At 36.7% G+C, this 18,720-nt stretch overlaps 1 protein-coding gene across 6 annotated transcripts in view; it reads left to right on the forward strand.

Annotated features, from left to right (window-relative positions):
• TP63 (tumor protein p63) overlaps nucleotides 1-18,720 on the forward strand; it is a 137,909-nt gene that overhangs the window by 39,952 nt on the left and 79,237 nt on the right. Inside the window, exon 1 of one of the 6 annotated variants that reach the window (XM_028504750.2) lies at nucleotides 3,819-4,025. The exons of the other annotated variants lie outside the window; for them this stretch is intronic. Coding sequence (XP_028360551.1) covers nucleotides 3,834-4,025 — 192 coding nt within the window. The 5' untranslated portion in view covers nucleotides 3,819-3,833. Of the gene's footprint in view, nucleotides 1-3,818; nucleotides 4,026-18,720 lie in introns of those variants that run through there. 6 annotated transcript variants of the gene reach the window in all.

Raw genomic sequence — 18,720 nt, forward strand, 5'->3', positions numbered from 1 at the left:
GGTCATCAGAAGACAGAATATGGCAAGCAGAGAGAAATATGGGGAAGGGGAGGATGAGCTGATTGCTTGGGACCAGACTCTGAAGGGCCTTGAGTGCCTATGGAAATACTGGTTTTGCTACATTGGCATTGAAGTAGCCTGAGGAGTGACATGATCAGAGTTATTTAGGAAAGATAAACTGATGGTGAGGGAAGTCTAAAGGGGAGGGGAGAAAGTGGAGACAGTGTTGGATTTCTTTTCTTTCTTTTTTTTTTTCATCTCCCTCAGGTAAATTTTGGGTTAAGCATTGAAGGATTGATTTGTTTAGAACCAGGTGCATATTCTTTCTTGGAATCTCAGCTGCTGCTATAAAAGTAACCTTACTTTAATAAATGACTACCCAATCCTAGCCAAACTTACCCAACCCTATTCTAACTCCTTTTTCCTCATAATTAAATGGAATTAAGGTCTTCATGAGGGAACCCATTAAACATTTATCTTCATTCCATGGCTTCATAAAACCTAAGCATTTCCCTACTCTCTACACCTACCCCAGCCACTGAATGTAGATATAGATCCAGAAGCACAAAATACTCCCAGTTTTGCTTTCTAGAGTTCTATAGGGACCATATTGGTCTTTACTTGACCTTACAGAAAAATGCTTTAGCATGTATGATAAGGGGTTGATATCTCCAACATATGAAGAGCTCTTCCACAAGTAACTTTTAAGAAGGCTGTTCAACAAAATGTTAACAGTATTAGTTCAGGAAAGCCTATGTGTTATCCCCTCATCTTGGAAGACTTCTGCTGCCAACAGACTGCATTTATAGCAGTGGTATCTTCTTCCAGGAGGAGGTGCTGACCCCAAATTCTAAGGCCATGAAGTTTTGATAAATCTGAGGGAAATGGCTGAGAATAGAAAGTTATGAGATGCAAATAGAGTTGTTCTGACTTCTGAGGGCTTGGGAAACACACAAATTCTTTGAGTTAATTTATCTGCAAAATGGGGATAATAATACTTACCTACATCACTAGGTTGTTATGAAAATTAATATACATTACTAAACCTTTGAGATCCAAGGATAAGCATTGTTTTGTGGCAAGTGCAGTAAATAACCTTCAGCTTAAGTAAATATATGGTATTTATATCAGGTATTCAAACTAATTCTGAAATTAAATGTTATCAGATATACTTTAATTAGCTCTTTTATGGAAATGTTTGTGCTAAATTCAAATTTAAATGCATTATTAGGTAATTTTTTGTTGTTGTGAAGATATCTTAAAGCAATCAACAGAAATTTTCTCCCAAACATTGTACCTTTTCCTTTGTCATTTCAGCATTTTAGTATTTGTGCAATGACCTCGACTGCTTCAATTATACAGTTCAGAGATGAGCAGATTAAGGTACAAATATTCAGGTAAAATAAGAAAAATGTGAATAATCCTCTCAACCACTTACGTGAATTCAGGCCAGAGACTCTTATCTTTGTAGTGCTCTTTAGAAATCGTTTAGTTCTGCCCCTCATTTCGCAAATGAGGAACCTGAGTCCAGAGTGGTTAAGTAACCTGCCCCAAGGGCACAGAGCTAGCTAAAGACAGAGCTGGGAACAGAGCCTGTGTCTTCTAGTTACATATGTTACCCCAGTTCAGAGCTCTTTTCCCTTGACTACCCAAAACAGCCAAGACAGATATATCACATCTTATATATAAGATATGTCGGTCTTAGATTTTGTCCCGAATCTTGGTAGTTATGTTAGGCAGAGACCACAGTCAGACTAGATCAAACTGAAAGCTGAGATAATCGGTAGATGAAATTTGACTCTTAGTTGGTCAAATTCTGATGGAAACCTTCTGACTTTGTAAAGATGAAATTTCTTTATATTTTGATAGAACATCACCAATAGTTAAGACTGTGAACGCTAGATTTAGGGATTCAAACAGTTACAGTATCCCACTAGTATAAAAATGAATCCAGTAATGACTTTCTGGGAAGTTGTGCTACCTAGTGGTAGTTCCTCTAGAGCACAGATTCCCAAACCTGACTCCTTCAGGACTGCCTACTAGGCTATTTAAAATACAGACATAGGGGCCGCATTCCTGGAAAGTCTGCTCTGGGAGGTTTGGGGGCAGGTCCAGAAATCTGCTTTTAAAAGCACTTGGGGTCACCCAAGGTTGTGAATCACTGGAATACAGCACAGGTCTAAGGAAGCCACCACCTGCTTTCTACTATTGACCTTAAAGTGGGCAGTAGGTGTAGAATTCAAATACATGGTACAGATAATTATACTGCATTTTGTAAGTAATTTCTTTTTGCCTTGTACTCAGTGCTCATTTGGTTAATTACAGGTAGTAAGAAGTCATCTTCCCAATATTTCAGTGAGAAAGTAAATGTGTTTGATGTAAATTTGTCATGTTTTTGGACACTTGAGATCAAGTGAAATTCTTTTTACAAAAAAAAGAAAAAAGAAAAAGGAAAAAGAAACATCCTTACTAGGAGCTCAGAGGCTTTAAAATAAATATCACCCCAAAGATCCCTTCATACTTTATGTGCATGTTTTGTATTGATATGAAAGGAGAAGTAAAGAGGAGGCAATCCAAGGTCATGAATATATTGGGAGACTATTTCTAGTGTTTATATGCCAATCTATTCTGGATTTTAATTTTTCTTCTAATCTTTTAATTTTTAGAAGGAATCTAAATATTCACTTATAAGTATGTTGGCCAGTTTTAACTTTGTGGTAGCACAAAGGGAATTGGTTTCGCAGTTGGGGGTGGGGAATGATGTTCAGATATAAATCTAACTGAATTACATAGAATACTCTCTCAACAGTAATGAGAGTATTTTAGTGACTCACACAAATAACCATCAGGGTGCATTTCATCCTAAGTCCACGGTAACCAAGGACAGATTCTACAGGAATGTTCTTATGTAGTTATATAAATCTATTTTTAAGGCAAAGGCTAATTTGTCTCTCATACTTTAAGGTTAAGTCTTTTTATTAGTAATTTGTTACTTATTTATAGGAGAGGATGTTATCTTTGAACATTGATAAAAAATAAATGTAATAGAGAAAATAAATATTCAAATAGATGAACTATTATATTGATTCTTGTCTCCAGAGATTATGATAAAAAGAAACAGTTTTTATTAAGGGCTTTAAAAAATTGGGCACATTTCCCAGAATTTCTATTTCCTGCCCATAATATGCATGTTTGTTTGTTTTTACAAGTTAACGGGACCAGGCTCTGAAAAATCAAGTGGCTAATGTTGACATAGTTTTGTATGAAACCACTGGTATTTCTTTGGGGAGAATGAGTTGGAACTTTTCACCTATCAGGCAGTGGATTTTAATTTTTATATTGAGGAAATATAGCCGTGGATTTGAGTATTTTCCACTTTTTTCTATCTTTGTGAAATCATTTTTGAAACTCCTCATCTAGGTTAAAAAAAAAAAAAAAGACAACAACACCCTTCCAAAAGCTTTACTTGAGTCTTACTTTTCAGTTGCAAAGTGTAAAATAACTTGCTGAAATGCCTTCTGTAAGTCTTGGTGGTGGTATGCTTTGTGGTTTGTTTGGGGAGATTTGGTGTTATTTTTAGGAGAGGATGTACTTTCTTGTGAAAGAGACAAGGGAAAGTTTTACCTGTCTGTCTCTCCTGCTTTTTTTCCCCTCTTTCTTTCTTTTTCTTTAAAGATTGGTGATAAGGAATTCTAACTACTTAATGAGATGGGAGAGGCCTCACTCCATTGGAGTGGAGGAGTCCAGGTGGAAGTTGATGGATTGGACAGGTAAAGAGAAGAGTACCGCCCCCTCATGCCTATAGTTGAGTATATATTAAGGAACCTAAAATTATGTACAGAGAGAGAAGGAGAGAGAGGGACTTGAGTTCTGTTATCTTCCTAGTAGATTCCTATTGTAAGGGTCTCAGAGGGGGTGGGGGGGTTGGCAAAATCCTGGAGCCAGAAGAACGGACAGCGGCACTGATCAATCTCACAGCTAACATGTTGTACCTGGAAAATAATGCCCAGACTCAATTTAGTGAGGTAAGGATTTTAGATTTTAGCTCTTCATTTAGAGATGCTTTTTTCATTTTTATTTTTAAAATAAAAGCGTATATATTTGTGGTTCTCAGTTATCCAGCATAATGTTTTTGTAAATTATGTAGAGGAGTCTCCTTTTCTTGGTTAATATTTTCTGTGGTGACTGTAAGATTTTTATTCTTTAGTAGAACATGAAGAAGTAGGAGAAACGGGAAAAGAAAACTTTCCGGTGATATTATACATTTGAAAAACCTAATATTCAGGAGTTTATAAAATCACTTTTTGTAAGAATAAACTGAGAAAGCAGATCACATTCTGCTAGAGACATTGAAATGACTCCTCTGTGGAGTGTTCACAGACCAGTAAGACATAGTAGTTGACTGTGTCTCAACTCAGTTCTCAGTTCTATCTTCAGATTTTACCCTAAAAGCAAATAAAGATTATTTCAAGATAATCAGGCAAGAATTTTAAAGTCATCTTTGTTTTGAATTTTATCAATCCAGAGACCCACCTAAATCCCGAGGAGACTTCAATCATGTCTCTATTGTCTGGTGATTGACTTAGACTTTTGCTGTGTTATTTTGAAGCAATATGATATTAAATATTTATACATGCACACATATAAATGTGTATTACTACATAGAGGAATTTTATTTAAGGAATTAATGATCTGCCTCTCTGATCTCTGCTCAGCATTTGTCTCAGGGATTTAAATCACTGGGCAAAGGGATAAGAAAAAAAACTCCTGAAGAGACTGTAAGGCTTTGAGGAAGTTTCCTAAGGTTGAGGGAGGTCTAACAACAATATTAGTTTACATTCCTCAGAATAGGGCAGCTGTGTTGACACTAATCACATTGTTGGGGGGGTTGCTGTGTGAAGAAAGCGAGTTCAGTGTTTCCGATGAAAATGCTTGCAGGTGAATGCTTGGAAAAGTAGACTAGAGTGCTGAAACTGAGCTCCTGAAAATTCAGACAAAATGCATGGTGCTCTGGTGTGGACGGCAAAGGGAAGAATCCAGCAAAGGCAGCAGAGCAGGGTTTGTGCTGTCATATTGACTGTGTTATTGTCTAGACACCTGAACTGTGTAAATATAACAGGGGAAATAGCAAGCTTTCTAATGAAGGAAAAGGAAGTGCCTATTTTCCTTTAAAACATTCAGCAGGCTTGCTTGTCAGTGGAGAAACTTGAGTTTCTTGTTTTACTTTAATATTGAAAGTTAGCTTAAAATGTTACCAAAACAATTAAAAGAATAGAGGTAACTTTTAAAAGTATCTTGTGTCTATTTGATCCTCTGTGGTCCAGTTTTAATCATTGAATAAAAAAATCTATCAGTCATATCATATCTGACTTTGTGTTTGTTCATGAGCTATTTTACGACCAGTATGTATAAGCAGGCTGGGATTTGACTCTGTGTGTCTGAGTATAATGGGGTAGAAGCAAATGTTGGTTTAGCGATATCTGTAAGAAAAGAATAGAGTTGACAAAAAGTGGAAAGAAATTATTATTTCTCATAAAAGGAAAAAAAAACCCTGCATAAATGCTGTGACTAGAGGTTATCTGTGGGAATTATTGCCTTTAATGGAGGCAGAGTTGTGCTATAGGTGAGAGTATGACATCCTTATGATAAAAAAAAATACCTTTACATGGGTTTGTGTTTTTAAAACATTAGGGAAATATGTGGTCAGGTGCTCAAAAGGTAGCAGTTGTCTGTTTTCTGTTGGAATGTTGCTAATGTACATAGAAAATATCTATGAAAAAATATGGCTGGATTTCTCTCCCTGCCTCTTTTTGTGTATTGTCACTGTGAATGTCTTATCCTTCTGCCAGTCCATGTACTGGGTGTTATCTTCATGGCTTGATTTGCATTCTATTCTCATGAACAGCTTTCTTTTTCTGTATAGGGTTGTATTTAACTTCTGTAAAAGTGCAGTTCCACATCTGAGTACATGAAGTGCCCGGGAATACGTGGCTCTGGAAATCCTGAAACTTAACTCAAAGTTATAACATTTTGGGACTCACCTTAAAGCAATGTTTATCAGTAATTGTCAATACAGAAACAGCAATCTGCTATTATCATAGAAGAGTTGCTAAAAATAGGGCCCACGAAGAATAAAAAGGCATGTACTAAATGTAGAGGACACAGACGTAGTGGTGGGTGTCTGGAAACAGGTTGGTATAACTCAGAAAAATAATAGGCCTCCCGGGTAATGGAGCCACCTGTGACTGGAAAGACGAATGATGCAGTTACCTTGCTGAAATAAAAACAGAGTGATGGCAGGAAAAAAAAAGAATAAAAAAGCATATAATGCCCCATCAGAGTCAATATTATTTTAAAACTATAATCCATTCTCAAACTTCAAGTACTTTTAAAATTTATTAGCTAGTAACTTCTTCGGGTTGATAACTCAAAATAATATAAGAACACCATATACCATTCTCCACAAATTTCCAGTTCCTTCCCCTCAAGCAGAATTGGATTTTGGGAAGCTGTTAATGAACAGGAAGGGAAAAGAGCATGGGCAGGATGTAACAGGCAAGGCTTAAGGTTCCACCCTTGGGTTACAATGGAGAGGCCTCAAGCAATCACCACACCATTGTGCCAGGCTTGGAATGACACAGCCTCTGGGACTGGTCTCAGACTTTGAGAGAGAGGCTCAAAAGAAACAAAATTCTTGACAGATTAAGTTTTAGCTCAACTCTCTGCCAATAAACTGGTGTGTGTGTGTGTGTGTGTGTGTGTGTGTGTGTGTGAGAGAGCGGGGGGGGGGGTAGGGGGAGAGAGAGACTCAAACTCCTCATTAGAAGGGCATTTTTATTTTTTAAAAATCCCTATCTGGGGTCCTAGGTGATGAGGGAATGGTACTTTGAGGAATGGGTTGCAATATTCTAAAACTAAACAGGACTTCAAAGTTTATATATCGAAATACCTGTCTTTATAAAATGAAGTTAATTTTCTTTCTGTAGTTGAGGGAGCTATAGGTTTAGAAATGTGTCCCATTTACCTAACCTTCTTCTCTTTACTGTCAAGGAAAGAGAGACCTGAAAATGACTGTTGTGAAAGTAGATGCTCCAAAAAAACTTTTCATAAAGAATAGATGCACAAATCTAGAGAGCAAAAAGAAAATGCTGTGGCAGGAATATAAGCTCTCAAAGTCCAGGTCATTGCCATAATTGTCCTCAGGGCCCTCATGGTCAAAAGAAATAGTATCCTAAAGGGCAGTATCCTATTTTCCACATGGGAGTCATTTTTCTCTGACTAGTTAATAAATGCATTATCTTAAGCTTGTCCATGCTGTGCCCCTGAGATGGTTAACACCTTAAGTATAAGCACAGTTGGTAAGGAACAGAGGCTGCAGGTTTAATTCAGGTGTCAGCCAGGCTGTTTCTCACTCCATGTCCCCGTCTTAGATTGCACGTCTTGTTTTACAATCGGTTGCCCTCAAGCCCAGAGGGGACTGGGAGAAAGAGATCTTAGATCACAGATCATAGCTCATACCTACCTTCACTACTATTGGAGAAATGAGTGGTGGTAATAAATCACTTATCTTTTCCCTAGATAAGGAAAAAGCATGTTTGGTTTGGTTAGGTTTTTAGAAGGGCAGTGATCCTCAACAAGGGTGTGGAGAGTACAGTAGGAAGCATGAATGAACGCCTGGGTTAGCCAGAGCAACCAAAAATATCCTGGGTGTTCTTTCATCATATCCTACATTTTCTGAAGCAAAACTGTTAAAAGTCTTAGATAATGAGACTATGTACAGTTTAGATCCTATGTTTTTCCTATTAAGAGAATATACATCTGAGGTCACGGTATCTGTGTGACCTTCAAAGAAGGATATGGGTCAAACTGTTGAGAAATATATGACTACAAGTATACTCAGGCTTTCTGTGAGCTGGTATGATTCCTTTGGGGGGACCTGAGCTAATGGGATAGAGGGGGATGGGTAAAAGGTCTCCTTCCTGCAGAGCAATGTTGTGAAGTTAAACTTTTTCCCTCGTTGAGTACAGGTTTAACTTCTAATTGTTTTATGTCAATAAATAAGGAAGAGCCAGCACAGATGCCTAAAAGACATCTCAGTGAAAAATAACTGGGCTATTTCCAGAAAAGTCTTACTATTGTGAAAATAAAAATTCTTCAAGCCCAGTGGACTCAATTTTCCTTCAAATGTGTGATGAGAAAAAAAAGTCATAACACTGGTGTACCATTATTGTTCAGTGTTGATTTAGTGGACTGGGTTGCCTATGAAGGATATCTAGTGGGGAGTGAATTTTGGTTTTGGAGAGAATGTATTGAAATATTGGGGTAAAATAAGCACAAGAAAAGAGTAAGCAGTGGCTTGTTTGTGTACTACTTTTCTAAATATTTTATACTTTTCACTTCTATCTTTCAATTAAGTTGTAATATTCATGAATAATAGTATGGAAGTGAAGAAACTGAGGTTAGAAGAAGGAATGACTTACTCTTTTTAAATAAATGTTTACTGAGCATCAGTTACATATAGGATGGTATATGGCTATAAAAATGAGTAAGAAACAAATCCTGCACCAAAAAGTTAACAATTTATAGGGGGAATGACAATATATGTACATAACAGAGAATATATATTCAGTGTCATATGAGAAGTGTGAGCAAAATAGTGTAAAGGTCACAGAAAGAGAGTACCTTGAAGCAGGAAGATCGAGGAAGTCAACATGTATATGCAGGATGCAGCTGTACTTGGAAGGACAGGTAGAGCTTTCTAAGTCCTAGAAAGAGAAGAGGGAAGGAGGATTTCAGGTGAAGAAACAAGCCTCAATAGAAGAACAGAGGTGGAGCGAATGCTGGTGTACTTAGAAATCTCAAAAAGTTCAGATAGAATTGAAAGCATAAAAGAAGTGGGAAATAAAGTTGGAAATGTAAGATGGAATGGCTCACAGAGGGTCATAACACATTTAATACAGAGGCAGTGATAAGCCCTAGAAGGATTCTGAACCTAGGAGTGGTGTAATGGGATCTGAAGGCTGCAGTTGGGAGAAAAAATGGCTTTGCTTAAGGCTGCCTACAAGTATAAAAACCTTTTCACTGCATTGCACATCAGCTGCCTATTTTGCAAGAATATCCATTGCTTCTTTGGGACCTTTGGAAGGGTAGAAATGGATTGTTTCTAAACTCTCATATGACTTGTGTATTCTCTGCCTCCAGCTCTCTTTAATGACTGTGGCCCCTGCCATAGATAAGTTGGGAACTGTTAGTTTTGGTTTGTCCTTATGTAATTATGTTCTATTCAAATATAATTATTAATAGCACCACTTGCACTTTCAAATATATTCCAGTTAGAAGACAAAGTGCATGGTCATCCTGTAAACAAAGACCTCACTCTCTAGTTTATTATTTTCCCAACCCCTGACTCCAAAATGATAAAGTTTACAAACTTATACTATTGTAAACCAGATAGAGTGATTTTGATACCCAAGCTCCAAACTATTTAGATTATTTCCCCCACAAAAAGAAGCATTTCCTTACAACCCCGCATTTACAAAGCTAATTAAGTATAGTCACTGTGGTAGGCAACATGAGGAAAGCAGAAATTACTAAGTTGCAGTCACTGGTCTCTAAGAGCTCACAATCCTAGAGTGCACATAAAGTGTTCGTAAATGACCCCAGTATAAAATGGAATGTAGTAAGAGACACCAAAAGGTCCCAAAGACAGTGAAATGGCTTCAAACTCTTCATGACGAAGGTCATATTTCACATAGTTTGAGGGTCAGAATCTAGCCTAGGGTGGAAAGGCGGAAGGTCATGCTGTGTAAAGGGTAGGAAATAAATAAAAATACAAGGAGAATAACACAGGGCCAGGTAAAAGAAAGATCATGGTATATTGACTTGGAAAGAGAATGTTGATTTAAACACTGATCTGTATTCATTACGTAGGTCAAAATGGAACGATTTTGCAGAAATAACAACAAAAGATGATACGGGCTTTTATCTCACTAGAAGCTAGAACCCATGCATATTTTAAAAGCATGGACAGTGTTCAGAATTTGAGATTCAAAACTTTGTGTGCTTCAGGCATGGTAAGTGGCATTATGCAGGGAGGAAGAAAATAACCCAAAGGACTGCTTGCGATAGATAGGTGAAGTGAGGGTTTCTCATCCTCATTCTGTAGACAGATAAAGTGCCTTACCCATTTAGGGATTCAATAATCACATTTTAAAGTTAATCAAAGCTGGGAACAAAGTCCAGACTGATTCTCTATGTTAATTAGGATCAACTTTATTAAGTATTCATCTTAGAATCAGGACAAGAAAACCTTGATCGCTGGACGCTTGCTTTAAATGCAAATAGTAATCCTGGAGCTAAATGTGAGACAATATACCAAGTATGACATTTGTCCAAGAATGAGAATTCCCAATTCTAATCGGGAAATGATAGAGCTGAAGCAAATGTGGATGTCCCATTTAAGAAACAAACAACCCCTGAAATGAAACAATAACAACAACAACAACAACAACAACAACAACAACAAACAATAATAAAAATCAAGATCTTAGTATTTCAAACAAAAAGCTTTGCTATAAATTTTTCACATTTCATTTCGTTTAAGGATACACATTTGCATTTAAAATCTGAACAGAAATATTGGACAAAGACATGTGTTACTCATATTAATATACTCTCCTTCCACAACCTCCTTCACTACTTCCATTCCAACCAGGAAAAAAAATGTAGGCAATTAAAGAGATAATAGTGGGGTAGGCAAAGGTAGGTTCATGGGAGAGGAAACTCAGTGACTTGATTTAAAGGCCTTAGGAGTAGGTGGGAGGAAGAACTGAGCTCTAGGATAAATAAGGGGATGTTGAATCTTATAGCTCATTCCTTTCTCTTCCTTTCCCACTGAATCCTCCACTTGCGCAGACTGTCTTTGGAAAAGTATCCAGTGGTGGCATGTGATTGTCATGCATTTAACTGTGTGAAAACATCAGGGGAAACAATGAATTTCCACAAACTACTACATTGCTAGACAACCTCCTCTGCAGAAATAAGTTAAATGAAGTGTCTGTTAAGTCTTTTCAAAAACAGTACTTTACACTTCCCCACATTTGGTTTTCTTATTTGGATTGATAATATAACACATCTACACTATTAAAAAAATGTCCTTTCCATCTTTTGCAACAACAGCAAAAAGGAAAGTTTCTTATTTCATGTTTGACAATGACTAACTTTATACACACTAACTTTCTTTTCCAAGGACAAGGTACAATAGCACTGTCGTGTAGGTTTAAGCTAAGATGGCCTCACAGGATAATGTTCGCCTGCCAAGTTAAAATTCAGTAACTTATGTTAAGCAGAAAGGCCACGTTGGTTCTAGGTGAGGGAATAACTGGCAAGAATGAAACTTGTGTGGAATGCTAGTGGATGTGTGTAGAGTGTAAACTGATATCTCATGCAAAAGTTGTGATCCGAGTTGCATGTTGTCTGTGTTTCTTAATGGGAAAAAAATTATTATGAAAGCTGAAAGAGGGAATTTTGAGTCAAACTATATGGTGTGTTGCCAGAGGCGGAAATTTATGAAACACTCTCGTCAGCTCGTCTGGAAACACTACAAAAGAAATTGTTCTACTTTCTTATTGGTGCTAAAGCCACTAATAGGTGCAGTTTAACATAATACCCCTATGAGAATTACCACCCCCAAAGTGAGCTTGTCTTGGAAAGAACTCTGTACAGGCATTTTCTTTTTCCTTTTAAGCTTGCACAAAACACCCAAAGGGGCCATTTCCAATCCAGGCAGTGATCTTTCTCAAGTTTATTCTTTCTCAGATCACAGAGACAATGAGGAATATGCCCTGTTTACTCAAATCAGTCTGGATTAGTGTCACTCTATTGATGCAGTCAGAATTAAAAGGAAAACCATTACCCTCTCAAAGGGCAACATCAGATGTTTTGGGAATGGCTTGATTACTTTTAAATAGACCATGCGAGACTCTGTCACCAGACTGAGTTTGGGGACTCTACAAGACAGACATAGAGAAATGGTTACACTGGGTGGAGTAGAACACCCTTTGTAAGCCTCAGGCCTGGGAAATTATTTCAATAGACAACCACGACCAGCTTGAAGGGCTAAAAATCTGAACAGTGAGATTTTAGAGAAGACATTTTTCCCGACTTCTTTCTGCTGTCCAATACCACCACTCAATTATTTACCTCCAGGACAAATCCTTTACAGTTTTTAAGGCTCTTCTGGGGGCCACTTCACCATTCAAAATATCTCAGACCTCCCAGCCCCATTCAGAATAACCCCTTCTTCTTTTGAACTCCTGTGCTTCTCTGCTCCTCTCTCATTACTATCCATGTATAGGGAGACGAGGTACCTTCTCCCCATCTGTAGACTGAAGACTCTTGGAGGACACGTGGTACCTTCACAAAGCAATGTGGCATATTTATGTATACTTACAGAAATAGGTCTTTGTAACTGACCTGTGCAAAAAGTCGTGCAATCGCACACATTGTACAAATCCTGTCTCCGCTTGTATGTTATGAATCATATGGTTTTCCTTGACATCTTGCTAGTCTTGTGTGTGTGTGTGTGTGTGTGTGTGTGTGTGTGTAATAAGCCCAGAGAGTTATTTATTTCAATTATATTTCAAGTGGCAAGAACGTTTTCAAAAAAGACAGGGCAGTTTCCTAAGGAATGACATGTACTCTAACAGAGGTAAACAGTGTAAAGTGTGTGCTGCTTTCACTTAATTGATTACTCATGAAGACAGAGAGTGCTTTTGATAAAAAAAAAAAAAAAAACAACCCTGAACAAATCAGATTTTTATCTGGCTTTGCAGTCCCTTTTTAAAAGTGTTTACTTGCTTCCACACTGTTCCCTAGATTCATTTTGTCCCCTGCATGTCTCTCCATCACCACCAGAGATGAGGGCGGTTTGAAATGGATGAGTAAGCTTGATGATATGCACACACATTCACCTTTTTGTTTTCTATGGTTACTACTGAAGGATGCCTGAGAAATCTTCCTCATTTTGCTCTTACAAATGGTATCCCAGTTTTTTTTTCTGTAAAAATAAGACACTAATAAGCTGTTGTAATTACTAAACTGATTGATTGATTGTTACTTTTCTAATGGGGTAAGCAGAATGAAATGAATAGGGGGGTATCCTTCAAAGTATTCTGCATAGCTGGAGACTTCATCTTTATTTTGCTGTTAAAAGTGACAGCTTAAAGGGAATAGCCCAATGTTTCATAAGTCACCATGTCTAATTACAAAGCATAGTAAACAACTAAAATATTTAATTATCTCAAATGTAATGAAAAATGTATCAATCAGAGAAGAACTTGACAAGCAAAAGCAAATTAAAACTCTTGAAACAGTGTTTCTCATTTGAATATGCATGGAATAGTGGGACTGAGAAAAATACTCCTTGTTTCATTAGTTTTCCATTTTTCAGCCTCTGAGCTTTTACTTTCCAGTCTGGAAAATGAAGTCACAAATTCAGACCATTTGTAAGAAACGATCTTTAGGTTTGATAAACTACAATCTTAGTTCCTTAAAACATACATTTGTAAGCCCCTAATTATGGCATTATTCTAAAATGCATTCTAGATAACTGGGCAGAAAATCATGGAATTTAAAGACAGAAGGACCAGTTTTGTGGCCCATCTATCAGAAGTTAATATCTTACTCTCAGCTTTTTTTCTGGGTGATTTCTTTCCTAAGCAATGTGTCTTTGGCCACAAGCACTGTTGGTAGGAAGTAAATAATTACATGAATGAAAAGATTTGGATTTTTCTTGCTGACCTAGATACATTAGGAACAAAATATAGACCACCAGGTAAAAAGACGCCACATTGGCACAAAAATGTGAATGTATTTGTTTTAAGGAAGTAGAAGTTCATTAATAAACTTCCCAGTTAGGTGTGCTCAATTATTAGTCACTGCCTTGTGAGTGACAGGACTAGCTATTCTGCTATGAGTTCCTGCAAAAGCTGAAGCTGAAAGCACAATTCCCACCTACCAAAACAAAGCACAATACAAGGTAAAGGTCACAGAGATTATTTGGAGATGCACTATAACCTTCACCTGGCAGTAGTTTATAAAGAGGTGAATCCAGTTGGGAGACAGACTTCAGCATAAAAATCAATATCTAGTTGTGTTAGAAGAAAAGGGATGCTTGCTGCAAGTGGTTTTTATTTTGAAAGGTTTTGCCTTATTCTTTTAATAAATATCTCCCGAGCACCTACTGTGTCTCAGACACTGTTTCAGATACGAGATTCAGCACTAACCACACCAGATAAAGTCATCTTCATAAATTTATGGTCTAGCAGAGAAATCCAACATTAAAAATTATTAATACAATTGTAATTGTAATTGTATGACACAAAAGGAAAGCTAGAGCATTATGACAGTATTAAACAAAGAACACCTGTCTGGTTAAAGGAGGCTTTTCCTGAGAGATGCCGTTGAAGCTAAAAGTTACAAAAGGAGTGGGAAAAACTTACATGTGCAAAAGGCTTGAGGACTGAATGAGCTTTTCACTTTTGCAAAACCGAAGACACAGGGTTTTGGCCTTTCTTTAGTGAGCAAAAGAAAGTTTCAAGTAACATATTACAGACTTGAAGCCTTTATTTTGAGAGAACAGGAACACATTCAAGTGACTGCCGCGTGGGAATGACGTGATCGGCTCTGCAGTGAATTCCAGGTGGTAGCTCCAAGGAGCTTGGTCTCTCACTCTTTGTAATTACTTACATTCCAGGAGTGGTTAAAGTTTGATATCCTGTTTTTAATAAATAGAAAATATTTTCTTTAAGTATAAAAAAGGAATGCTTGCAGTGAGTGTAACTTTTAGGAAAAAAAAATTCCAGGAAGAAAATTGAGTGACTCTGATTTACTTAAGAAAGGGGGTTCTATAACCAGATATACTGGTTTCAGGTTTGGGCTCTGTCACTTACTACCCTGAGCAAGTTACCTGATTTAGTGGAGCTGTAGTTTCCTCACCTGTAAAATATGTATAAAACATGGGATAATAATGCCACCCGGCTCATGGGGATTAAATGAGTAAATACATGCAAACACTCGAACACTGTGAAGAACTTAGTACTGACTCAGAGTGTTCATAATAGAAGTGATAGTAATACCCAATGCTCTTTTGAGTATTAGAGGATGGAATATGGATGTTCAATTTGTTTCATATTTTTAAATAACCTTTTTGGAAGGAACACATTTTTATTTACAATATTCCAACCTTGGGGAAGCTCAGAGCACTTAGACTCAGAGCCCTCCTTACCCACGGTACTTCCCTTGTTCCCTGAAAGGTTGTAAGCCAATTTTTAAATAATCTTGATAGTCACAATTATTTTATTGAAATTGAGATGTCTTAAGTTTCAGATCATGGTGAGCAAAGCTATTCCCTGTGATAAAATGTGGGGTGGGGGGAGGCAGGGGAGTGGTGAGGGGAAAATGGAGACAGCTGTACTTGAACAACAAAAAGAGAGAGAGAGAGAATTAAAAAAATAAAAATAACGTTCATCACATTTAATCATTCCATTGTTTTAATTCATAATTTCTGACATCAAAATTCTTTTTAAACATTTTAGACTCACTTTAAAAACCAACAAAGCATTACTGATGAACTTCTAAAGTCACCGTTGTATGCTTTCCATATAAATGGTTTAAACTTCACTGAAAATTTTCATTACTGTATCCTTTCTTCACTTAATGTTATTATGTTTGTTAAATAAATTGTCAAAATGGGATTGTTATAGATTGAAAATGTCCTCAAATAAACATAGTTTTGTTCCAAGGACTTTAATAAGTCCTTGTTCACTTTAAAGAAACTGAAACTCTGTATGTTTTTTCTATTATCTGGATCAAGAATCACTGAATATTGAAATTACATCTTTCCCTTTTCTGCTAAGCCCAGTGCTTCCTTGGTATGTAAAGTGATATAGGTTTATTTAAGAATTGAGATGCTCATGATTATAATTTTGTTCATTTGTCATTATTACTAGAAGGGAGTACTTACTGAAATCATAGAATTTTAAATTTATTTTTCCTTAATTAAGCTCTACACAGCTCTACACAGAGTAATTTAGCTATATTTGGGTCAAGTTCTAATTTCAATACATTTCACACTTCCTGGCTTTTCAAATACTATGTCTACCATTTGTTGACACCGTGGCCACCTCATCAGCCAGTTTTATATTTATTTATCTCCCCTGCCATGTGTGGTGTTAGTTGGGCCTTTTAAAAAACCCTCTCCTAAATTATGGAAACTTGGTTCTCAAAGGAATCTCGACACTTCATGTCAGAACAACAGTGAATTCTGGTAAACAATCTGCATACTGTCTTTCCAGGTTTGTGTGTGTTGATTGCTTTATTCTTGCATATTGTTTGTTACAAGGTATGAGTGCATTATACCTCCAAACATTTACTCTTTAGGATCATTTGAACTACAAAAGAAGTGAAATATTTTACATCTAATGAAATCTGGTTTTGAGAAAAATGTGATGCTAAACACATTCTTAAGATGGAAAAAAGGTACTTTAACTTGACATTATAACATAAATATCTTCTTGACCTTGAATGGAGCACTTTAAGTCAATTGTGTTTAATTCTAGCATAAAACAAACTATTATTGTTTGAGGTGAGGCAGGTGGTAGAAGACTAAAAAATGACAAGTATTTCTCCCTAAGGCAGTGCTTGTTGAAAAGTCACTATCCTGCTGATATTTGTGGATGAAAATGTAGTAATGTTGGCTAGAGTATAAGCGAGTGAATGCCTTGTAAAGTCAGGGTCATGAAAAAAACTGTTTTTCTTGTCCCAGAAGGAGCTTTAGAATGTTCACAAAAGCTTGTCCATGAAACTGAAGGTGAAAGGTTATATCAGCTGAGGAAACTCTATATGCTGCCTGAAACATTTTCAATTTCTAGGTTTCGCTAGGCAAATTGGTGTAAAGAAAAAAGTTATTTTCTTTAAAGTAATCTCATGGCATTTTAAAATAGGTCTGCAGATGAGCATTTTCATTTCTAGAAGAACATTAGAATTGACTCAGTCTTATGTTTGACCATCAGAATCACTCTCTCTATAGGTAACTAAGATCCAGGTTGTTCCAGTACCTTGCCCCAGGGCAGGCAACACATCAGGGGCAGGTTTGGGACTTAGACCCCTGTATCACCAGAGTTCGAAGTCCAGAGTTCTTTTACATTAATAGGATTCCTTCAGGAATGTAAGGAGTGCTGAAAAATGTTCAGTTCCCTAAGCTCAGATAACAGTCATTCAGTGCTTATAAATATAATTTCTTCTAAAGGAAATGTGGGCAAATAATTATTTCCTGTGACAAGGGAACATTTGAATTGAGGTAAATGAATTATGTTATATATCCTAACAGTAACCTCTCCCACCCCTGATTTATCTCTTTTTCCCTTTCACCATGTATTGTTGGCTATTATTGCCATGTGGTCATAGAGTAGTTATTATAGATAGTAATATCTAGGAAAGAGGTTTTCAGAAGCACGAATTATATCTAAGCCCCTGTTTCCACTGTACTGATCAGATGACTTGATTGGAATACTTTTCTGATGTTAAATCCCCTTAGAGGAAGGTAAGTGTATTAATTAAGTATAAATCCAGATATTCAATAATGAGTTTTATTTATAGCAATATCTACTGATACATTATTTCTGAATTGATGAGAAGAAAATTCAGACCTGTGCTACATTCAGAATTTAAGATCATTAAACAGTGTAATCCAGGAAAGAAAAATACAATGAAACTGAAGCAATTGCATTTATAGGACACTTTTAAAGCATTGACCAGTCAGAAAAATATTTTGATCTTTTATATTGTTACTTTAATTCTAAGTATCCAAATTGAATTTTAGTGAAGAAATAAATTAGAGTCTGTAGAGGCTATGAGAATGCAAAATGGCTTATGGGAGGGGGAATAAAAACAGAAGAAGAAAACACTCTTCCTATATGTGGCAATGGTAGTTATACTGGTTTTTTCTTAATGACGAAAGCAAGCAATTTAAGACTCAGCCCCGGGGTCTCCCTACACTTATCACAACAGCTTCATGTTTCAGAGCACCCCAGGCTCGTCTGTAATTATCTAGAATATGCTAAGTCTCTGTGACCAAAGCTGTTTCATCCTTTCTGTGGTCAGATCAGCTAGTCTGTAATGAACCTGAATATAATTCCAGCTCCAAATGTTGGGAATTTTCCTGGGCCAAGGCAGTGAGTCTTCTATTTGAAAGTTATTTTATAAGAAATGAGGCACCTGTTAGAATTCAGAGGAAGTTGATTATTTTACTTTGTCAATCTTATAGTAGCTATCAGACAAATTGTGGTCATTTCCATCTTTTCTATTTTGTGAAAAGAAGACTTACCTTTTATAGATGTGATAGGAGAAACAGAAAACATTTTTATTCATTCATTCATTCATTTATTCATGGTCTACAGTGTATGTTAAGGTTATTCAGAGATTAAGATACCTACTGGTTAGAAAGGGATAGTCTACTTCCCATTTCATTTCAAATATTCTAATAGTTTTTATTATGTGAGAAGCACATGGGACAAAGGGGACCCCCCCCCCATAGAGTTCTTCCAAGGGCAGTTTCTATGACTGATATGAAAATGTCATGTTCTAACTTCTAAGCCTCTTTTGTCATTGTAAATAGACATTAAATTAGCATCCTAGCTTAATGCAAATTTCTCCCCTCTG

This window comes from Phyllostomus discolor, chromosome 2, assembly GCF_004126475.2.
Source record: "Phyllostomus discolor isolate MPI-MPIP mPhyDis1 chromosome 2, mPhyDis1.pri.v3, whole genome shotgun sequence".
Taxonomy (NCBI): Eukaryota; Metazoa; Chordata; class Mammalia; order Chiroptera; family Phyllostomidae; genus Phyllostomus; species Phyllostomus discolor.